Source organism: Setaria viridis, chromosome 9 (assembly GCF_005286985.2).
Source record: "Setaria viridis chromosome 9, Setaria_viridis_v4.0, whole genome shotgun sequence".
Lineage (NCBI taxonomy): Eukaryota > Viridiplantae > Streptophyta > Magnoliopsida > Poales > Poaceae > Setaria > Setaria viridis.
Window position 1 is genome coordinate 9,710,798 of NC_048271.2, and position 9,601 is coordinate 9,720,398.

The 9,601-nt window shown below is 39.7% G+C and overlaps 1 protein-coding gene across 2 annotated transcripts; it reads left to right on the forward strand.

Moving 5' to 3' along the window:
* Nucleotides 1–93: 93 nt before the first annotated feature.
* Nucleotides 94–5,539, forward strand: LOC117839499 (chlorophyll(ide) b reductase NOL, chloroplastic). Of its 2 annotated transcripts, none has more exons than XM_072290826.1 (13): nucleotides 94–412; nucleotides 881–949; nucleotides 1,377–1,438; nucleotides 1,578–1,664; nucleotides 2,057–2,124; nucleotides 2,225–2,273; nucleotides 2,364–2,449; nucleotides 2,854–2,911; nucleotides 3,743–3,793; nucleotides 4,005–4,055; nucleotides 4,143–4,184; nucleotides 5,046–5,163; nucleotides 5,262–5,539. In XM_072290826.1, the coding sequence occupies exons 1-13, from the start codon at nucleotides 157–159 to the stop codon at nucleotides 5,300–5,302; spliced, it is 1,038 nt and encodes a 345-aa protein (XP_072146927.1). In that variant the 5' UTR covers nucleotides 94–156; the 3' UTR covers nucleotides 5,303–5,539. The 2 variants fall into 2 exon arrangements, with proteins under 2 accessions (XP_072146927.1, XP_034575730.1); XM_034719839.2 differs by having other exon boundaries at nucleotides 98–412; nucleotides 5,046–5,156.
* The last annotated feature ends 4,062 nt before the right edge of the window (nucleotides 5,540–9,601 follow it).

The following is a 9,601-nucleotide window of genomic DNA, read 5'->3' on the forward strand; positions in this document are numbered from 1 at the left end:
CAGATTGAGGCAGCTCGAGCGCTTTCACTGAGCGGTGGGCCCTGGTTGGTTATCTATCCAGACCCTCCACGGCCCAAACGGACAAACCTCACCTGCGACTCTGAGAGCAGAGCACCCACCAGTTCTCTCCTCCGCGGCTCCACGTGTGCCGCCTCAATGGCCGCCAGCGTCGCGGCCCACCTCCCGCTCCGGGCCCCCGGCCGGGTCGGCGCGGCGCCGTCCCGGTCATCCGTCGCCGCTGTGGACCGGTTCCGCGGCCGGCCGGAGCGGCGCGGGCTAGCGGCCGCGCCGAGAGGCGGGCGGGGACTTGCCTGGTTGCGGGCGGAGGCTGTATCCGGCGGTGGCGGCGGAGGGGGACGGAGGGAGCCCATGGTGCCGCCTTACAATGTCCTCATCACCGGCTCAACGAAAGGTGCGCAGCTCGGTTATTACGAAATGGTTGTTGGTTCAACAACCAAGGGGGAGGTTCTGCATTTCTGAATTCGTGCTTAGATTGAGCGACAGTGCATGTATTCTGAATAGCAACCGGCGACTGCTGAGGTGTCTAAATGAATGCTTGCAGTCTCGACCTTTCACTCAATCAATGGTCGATAGAACCTTGACCTCGAAATTTCATTACAATTGAATGCAGGCTCTGTTTTCAGGAACATAAACCTTGTATACACCCAGCAAAAAACAAAAAAAAGGAAGTTCAGGCATAGCGTAATTGCTTCACCTTGTATAATCGTTTTCATACAGATAAAAAGTAGTGCATGAGAAGTTCAGGCATATCGTAATTACTTCACCTTGTAGAACCTGTTTCATACAGATAAAAAGTAGTGCATGAGTGGAAAACTCGTTTCTTAGATCTTACCCTGTGGTTTTCTGTATTCTTACGCAGGTATAGGATACGCGTTGGCAAGGAAGTTTCTGGAGGCTGGTGATAATGTTATAATCTGCTCAAGATCAGGTATATAAGGAAGTGTCATTGACATGATGCACCAAAATGTGTGTTTATCTTGGTCTAGCATGCATTACAGTTTCAAATTGATCTGCATAGTTGCCTGCCTCTCTTTATTTTTCTTTATTTATTTACTCCTTTTCCATTTTGATGACATGATGATCTGTCATTAGTTTATTTGTCATCCATCTCTTGCTATCTGACACTCCATTCATTTCTCCGGTCTTGTCTCACAAAATGTACTTAATTTATGTGCCAGTGTGCCAGATCTTTTGGGTCAATGATCTGGCATAGAAGTCACTACTGTTTTCTTTTTTTACTAAATAACCAAATTTTTAGGTACTTCTGGAAAAAATAGGATGAAAAAGTGAGTATGCAATAAATTACAATTGATACCAGTTTAGTCTTTCCTTGACATGCAGTCTATCTTCTACAGCTGAAAAGGTAGAATCTGTGGTCGGTGAATTGAAAAGGGGATATGGAGAGCAACATGTGTGGGTACCTACTGCTGAGCTACTCGGTTCTTATTTCTTTCATCAAAAATTATATCCATGTATCGTGTTTGCTGCTTGGATGTATCATGGAGCTGCACATTCTGCTTCTTAATAGTGAATTGTTGCCATTTTTCTTGTGACAGGGAACTGCCTGTGATGTTAGAGATGGAAAGGATGTAAAGGCACTTGTGGAGTTTGCACGTGACAAGCTTAAGCATATTGATATATGGGTACATTTCCATCCACCCACACAAACCAGTTGCATGCGCACTCATATTCATCATCGTTATTTCTGATATACAACTGATGCTTACTGCATAATTTCCACTGTATCAGAAATGTTTTGTAATCAGGTGCATGAGGTATGAAATATTGGTGTGGCTTGTTTATTTCGTAGCTCTTTCCTGTGCTCATCTTTCAGCTTTCCTCCTTTATTGTTTTAACTTCATTTTAGTAAAAAATAACTCGGTTCTGTCCTACTGAATCTATTTTTTCTTATTTACAATGCCACCTAGTTCCTCCTAGGTTGATCGAGTTTTTTTTTTGTTTTCTGAATTAGTTTGGGTTAAATCTGAATGTCAGTAGAAATCTGGTCTCTCTTAATATTTTTATTTTGGTGCAGATCAACAATGCTGGATCAAATGCATATACATACAAACCGCTGGTGGAAACCTCTGACGAGGCTCTCATGTAAATTTCGTCTTATTTGAGCAAGCTTGGCGAGTACATTTTTATACATTTGTACCATTTAGTACCAATCATTAATTGGCCCCTTTCCCTGATTTACTAGGGAAATTATCACCACTAACACCCTTGGATTGATGATATGTTGTCGTGAGGTATTAATCACACTCAATATTAGCTTTCTTACATTTCATATGATGATTATGAATAATTATTTAACCAGCATCATATTCTTGCCATTTTAGGCAATAAACATGATGCGGAACCAACCTCGAGGTGGTCACATATTTAACCTTGATGGTGCTGGTTCTGATGGAAGGCCGACTCCAAGGTATGTGTTTCCATTTATTCTTGTGTACCGTAATATGGACACAGGACTGAGGATCATGCTGCTATATGATTTTATCTTCCTTTGGGTTCTCCAATCTCCAATAGTATGATGCTGTGAAGTTTGAGATAGTGCGTGCCTTCCTCCTGGTTTTAAGTGCTGGTAGGAGAGAGACCCGTTTCCTCCCTATCCACATGAGCGTGTGATGTAATTGACTATATTGCACTTGACAGATTATGAGGGGATCAGTAGTTTGGATAAGTGAATTAGTTGTGAACAAAGACAAATGTCAAACAAGTATACACTAATTTGAATTGTGATGCCTAATATCCTGCAAAATGCTACTATAGAACTCTAGCTTTTTGTCTCACAGATATACCACCTGAATTTTAACTGATGGTCACCAGGTTTGCTGCATATGGTGCAACAAAGCGAAGTGTTGTGCATCTTACAAAGTCACTACAGGTAAAGACAACCCTTTATGAGGATAAAAACCTCAAATGCTTGGTTTCAGTTTGAAATTCCCAGTGAAGTATGTGATTGTGATGAACCATTTGCTTTATTGCCTCATTTAATTGTTAATTGCCTTGATGAAGACTATACACTACACTGCAAATGCGTAACAACTATTTCTCCATGTTCAGAACCATTTGAGATTTTTTTTTATTGAACATGCAGGAGAGCTTTTAGACATATGTCATGTGTATGGGTCCAGTGCTTTTGGGCTAACAGCCCGGCCGGCCCTGGATATGATTGAATAGAGATATGAGGAGATCAGAGATCTCAACCGGCTCTGTTTCCATAAGCCACAAGATCTCCTCACCCCTTTGTATATGTAACCCATGTCTTTCAATAAATCTAATATACTATTCCACTCAATCTCCATTGCTTTCAAGAGCTGTGTATCTTTATATTAAAGATAGAAAGGATCATTTGAGAGTTATTGAAATAGTCAGTCGGTATAAACTAGCACCTGAATTTCATAGGTGTTTGTTTTTTATAACTTAAATGACTAAAGTTTTCCTGAGCATTCAACCCTCCCCACCCACCCCTACATACGTACAAATATAGGTAATACAAATAACCACCTTGCCATTTTATCAAAAAGAAACTCAACCATGGCGGAACTCCTCACAGGCTTTCTTTTAAGAAGGTGCCGTGCTTCGGACCCGGGTTGGAGGGGGGTTTCTATGTCCCCCAGAGTTCAATGCCCTAACCCGCCCACCATGAGAAGCTTGGCACCTTGCAATTTTATCAGAAATTTCAGGCAGAAAAATAATTTGATTTTGATTGCAGGCTGAGTTGCAGATGAATGAAGTGAACAATGTGATGGTGCACAACTTATCAGTACGTAACCCCAGCATTTCTTCTGTTGACATAAATATTCTGGACTTGTTAATTAGTCTGAACTACATTAAATCATTGAAGTAGTTTGATTAGCTACTTTCTATAGCCTTTGTCCATGTGTAAATGCATAGCTTTTGGAATGTGTTCTGCCTCTGTGATCTATAAAACGCTGAAGGAGCAATTATGTGAATTATATGTATATTCCGTGCAGCCTGGCATGGTCACAACAGATCTTCTTATGTCTGGCGCTACTACAAAACAAGTAAGGGATCAGGCTCGTCTCAAATTCTTCCACCATAGCTTATAAGAGAATTCATGGGTACTAAATTATGAACTTTCCTGATGTCAGGCCAAATTTTTCATCAATATATTAGCTGAACCTCCTGATGTGGTAAGAGTTTATCATTATCTTGCATTCCCAGTGTATCGTTGGTTCTTATTGTACAGCTTCCATGTGGCAAAAGATGCAACCACTCATTAATTGTTGTATCCCTGTATCTGTTTTCGCTTGTAAACGGTTTTCCTAAAAACTGAGACAGTTCATTGTTGATTTGATATATTATCTGTTATCTTTGCTTGCGTAACGAAAGTTCAAATGTTCTAGTGATAGTGAGTTTATCATGCATACCTTTATATCTGTTGAACTCTTAATATTGTGCCGTAAGGAAATAATGGGATTTTCGAGTATTTATCTAAAGGAAGGAACAAACGAGAATAAGAGAAAATTGCTTCTAATTTGTTTTATCCAAGTGAGATATATGGCATAATATTCTTCCATTTTTATATGCTGAGCTAAGCCTTGGCTAAACCTGGGAAATCTGGACGTGTGTATTTTATTCAGCCAGTAGTTTAAATGTAAGGATACAGAACTTTGACAATTATCATACACAAAAGTACTTACCTTTATCATAAGAAAATGATTTTAATTGATCCCTCATGAATACTCCTATGTTATTATAATTATTTATTTTTTATAACATATACTTAGGAAAAAATAGTAAATAAAACGGGAGTTTTGGGGACTGCATTATCAAACCAAATGGAGTAACCTATCAAATTTAGTTTTTCACAGTTAGTTTAGTTGAAGTTGTATTCGTGGACCATAACATGCATTGTTTGTTTATGCCGCATATGAGCTCTTGCTTTATTTCTTAACTAGTTCAATTTATATAAGACTTAGCAGATCCCTTTTTAAGCTTCTTATGAGACTATATGAAACAGAAATAGTTACTCTTGTCTCACTACTACACAGGTCGCTGACTACCTTGTTCCAAACATCAGAGGAATCCCTAGCAACCAATCAATGAAGCCAACTTACATTCGCTTTCTCACAGGCTTGAAAGCCTACTCAAGAATTTTTTCAGTAAGAAGTCTCTGGATCAATGGTGCTATTTCAGTTATTTTTGGCATCCTTGACATTGCCAATTTTCCTGCATTTGTAATACACTCTCTATGATTTCACCTGCAGAGACTTGCTTTTGGTGCTCGAAGAAACAAGTATGTTACTGAGGATTAGTTGTCCCTGTTGCCAGCTTCCAAGTTAAAGTGACTAGGAACAATTTTTTCGTTGTCTATGTTGAGTCATTTATTTTTCTCAAAAGATAGAATGTATTGCTGATGTCATTTTGTGAGAACACAGTAATGTGCTCCTCTTCAGCTCTTCTGTACAGTGGTAGCAATTTGATTACCTTATTAAAGCTACTGTCCTATTCTAAATCATTTGCAGTTCATGTGATAATTTTTTCACCTTTGTGATCTCAATGGCTGTACAGATTTCCAACAATACTTGGACCACAAAATTGGCAAAAATTGTTTTATGCATGTTCTAGAGCAGATCATGATACATCTATGCACCTATATGCAATATTGAACATATTGTCCTTTGCCTGTCAAAATTATGCACCTAACTGATTCATTGATGTATCAATATTTTGTTTATTGGAAAGCATGCAGATGGCAGTACAAGTGTACAACCACAAGACAAGGCACTACTACCTTGCTGCTAGGTGTTGGCAGGATAAGACTTTGCTCACATCTCAAGCATACAGCTTGCCTGATAAGTTGATTTCAGCATTAATCTGACGATGCAAATAAACAATCATGATATTACACACCTGTTTTCCGCCATCTGAAACATGCAGGTTTCGTTTCAACACATCTAGGGATGCCAACGATGACTAGATTAGAACACCGAAAAAATTTAGTAGAGAGGAAGATCTAGGAGTGCAGAATACTCCACCAAGTTATCGTATCAAATGGTAGCATAGCACGAGCAGTCGACGAACGCCGCCTTGGTCCTCCCGGCTCCAGCCCCGGAACCACGCCAAAACAAGCCATGTCCGCACCAAAACAGCGAGGTGTCGCGCCAAAAGGACGTCGGCCGCTGCTTTTTACGCTTAACAGGCCGTGTTGTTGGGCCACAATACGTGCAAACCAGCTAGAGTGCCTAGGCTCAGCTGCTCCGTTGGATGGTAGTGAACGACAACGATGGAGTGACTGCCGGGAGCAGTCGTCAAGACGGACTTCGAAGGATCTCGTTCCCGACAATTGTGGTAATGGAACGCTAACATATATAGAGAAATTCTGCTCTCGGAAAACATGTATAGTGGAATTTTTTACAAACTTTTGTACACGTTTTTCAAAAAAGTCTACTAAAATAATTATATATTTAATAAATATTAGTAAATAATATTTGTAGTAAATATCTTCATGCAGCCATTATGATTTTCAAAAATAAACCTAGCAAACAAGAATTATATTCGGTAACCAATAATTTAGCATCATATATTCTAAAATTATCAATAATAAAAAACTTAATTAACACTACAGCTATTTGTATTCAACAATTTAGCACTAGTAAATAAAAAATTTATTTAAATATCAAAAGCCTTAGGCCTCATCACGGAGAACAGAGGGACTTTGTAGCATAAATTACTAAAAAAAATATCCATAATTAATGTATTTCATCCATGTACGCAACATATACGCCACTATTTATTATCGATTATAGAATAATTATTCAAGCAGAAGTTACAACACTAGTTTAGTTCCCATAGTTGTTGGTTCATTCCGATCCTATCCGCTGGGACGACAATAAAGTAACATTAGGTTTATATCCCTACCATTTCGGATTCTTGCTATTCACGGTAAGACTTTTGATTGACATCCTTTGATATTGAATCTTTCATCTAAGGATAGGTTCAAACTTAAATTTGTAGAGGAACAATCAATCATAATTTTAGCATAGCTTATATTAACTTGGTAGTTGTCATATTAACTCGATGTCTCGATCCGTAAGTGACTTTTCTCTCGGTTGACGATAAAAAATGGCAGCAAGCAGATCAGGCTGGAACCAACCGGTCAGACCGGTTCCACCAGGCGGTCTGACCGGTCTGGGTTCTGTAGCCGGTCCGGCAAAGATCGACCGGTCTGACCGGTGGGCTCCACAAGTCCGAGTAGAATTGAGGAATCTTGGTAGATTTAGACTTGTAAAAGGATTTCCTTGCGGGCAAGACCTCCCCACCATATAAAAATAAAGGGACACGACTGGTTGAGGCTTATCACCCAATCAAACAAAACTTTTATCTATTTTTATCTCCAAATCCTAACTTTTCCACCCCTTTCTTTCCTCATTCATCTCTACGCTGGTTGAGGATGTTCTGAGTGGCCTGCCAATCTTAGAGCAGCCCTAGGTTTGCCATCCCTGATGTGGTCCCTCCCGGGGTGGTGGGCGTAGGTTTTCGCAGTGCGCTTGTATAGACCGGTCTGACCAGCCAGGGGCAGGAGCTCCAACGAGGAGAGTTTCGACTACCGTGCGATATAGCGCACTCGTGCGTTGATAAGAAAAAGCCTCAACACATTTTGGCTACTCCACCAGGGAAGAAAGATCTGGTTTTACAACCGCTCTATCAAACCCTAGACAGATGGGATCTACGACCGACCTCAACAAGAACAGCATCATCATGGCTAACATCAAAAGTCTCAGCGAGGAGGAGCAGCGAAGATACACGTTGCTTCAAGAGTACATCAAGCTGCAATTCCTTACGAGCGTAAAGAAGGATCACCAGGGCAAGACTTCAAGAACACAAGATTTTGAGATGCCCGCAATCAAGATGAATAATGACAAGATCGAGGTATTGAGCAATGTAAGCCAATCTTCCCTCGACCAATCTGCGATTAACAATAGGTTTAACTCTGCTTTTGAAATTCAAGATCGAGTTGTTGCGGGTTTGCTTGATCATTTAGAACAGATAGAGAAGGATAAAAGTGTTGAATCTAATATTAATAACATCCTTCCTCAAATTGATTCACAAGGAGGATTACATACAAGTTTGTCAGCTACACGAGATTCTGTTCTTGAAAATCCTGTGTATGGCATGCCGGCTAACTTCTACTCAGGGTAGACGCCACCGTCGGGACAGCCGCCAAAGCTGATTACGGCTGGAGCAGTCAGACCAGTCCAAGCAGGTATGAACCTGACTCAATTGCTATTGTGCCTAGTTCGGCTGCTCCTAGCCATACTAATAAACTTGGGAATATTTTTCCTACATTCAACACACATCCCCACCTATTCCGCATGCTAATATTTCATCTTATGGTGTGCCTAGTGATATATATAATGATCTTTATCGAATACAACTCATATACCCTATGTGAATAGAATAAATACTGTAGCTACAATGCAATCACAGCTAACTATTTAATTTTCTAAATTTAAAGAAGAGTTGGCTGGTATGATGAAAAATAAACTCAGCATTGATATAGGTGATTCTAGATTGTATCAAAAACCTTATGAAGCTGATTTTGACTTTATTCCCTATCCTCCTGGTTGGCGTGTGCCTGATTTTGTTAAATTCAATGATGAAGACAACAGCTCTACATGGGAACATATTAGTGAATACATTGCTCAACTAGGTGAAGCAGGCTCCTTTAATGCATTAAAAGTATGCTTGTTTTCTTTATCTTTGACTGGAACTGCATTCACTTGGTTTTCTTCTTTAGCTCCTAGTTCTATTGACTCATGGGATTAGTTAGAACAAAAGTTTCATGATCCCTTCTTCAGTGGGAGCTACCAATTAAAATTGACAAATTTAACATCAGTTAAGCAAGCTAGAGAAGAATCAATTTTTGATTATATAAAATGATTCAAAGAAATAAAGAACCATTGCTTTAATTTGTCTATTTCTGATTCGGATCTAGCTGATCTTGCTTTTAGAGGTTTGAGATCCTCCTTAAGAGATGCGAATAAATAAGGAAAAAGAAAACTTTAAATCTTGTCAGTCTAATATGCATGCTATTGAATATGATTCTGAAACTTCCAACAATGATGATAATGAAGTTTTTGTTGCTGAATTTGTGTGGCCTTCTAAGGTTCAAACTTATTCTTATTCATCTCTTAAGCCGGCTCATAAGGGTCAACAAGCGATTGGAGTCTTTAGGGAGGATTGAGAAAGATAAAATTCGAGTGGCAAAAGCATACAAACGGAAGGTGAAGGATAAATCTTTTTAGGTTGGTGATTTAGTTTGGAAAATGATTCTACCTACAGGGGCCAAGAGTAGTAAGTTTGACAAATGGTCTCCAAGTTGGGAAGGACCATACAAGGTTGTAATGCTATGCTCCGGGAATTCCTATATGGTGGAAACTTTGCAGGGACAATGGTTTCCTAGAGCTCTTAATGGTAGGTACTTGAAGAAGTATTATCCTAGTGTGTGGCAAGAAGCTTGATATAGCATGACCGATGTTTTTGAATATCGCCCTTAGAATGAGTGGCCGATGGATTCTGTGAGAAGCATCACCCTTAGGCTTAT

Bases quoted from the DNA above. Each gene is read 5' to 3' on its own strand.
- LOC117839499 (XM_072290826.1), top strand. From the start codon at position 157: ATGGCCGCCAGCGTCGCGGCCCACCTCCCGCTCCGGGCCCCCGGCCGG. The intron at 950-1,376 runs GTATATAAGGAA...TATCTTCTACAG, and splicing joins TATAATCTGCTCAAGATCAG to CTGAAAAGGTAGAATCTGTG. The intron at 1,439-1,577 runs GTACCTACTGCT...TTCTTGTGACAG, and splicing joins ATGGAGAGCAACATGTGTGG to GGAACTGCCTGTGATGTTAG.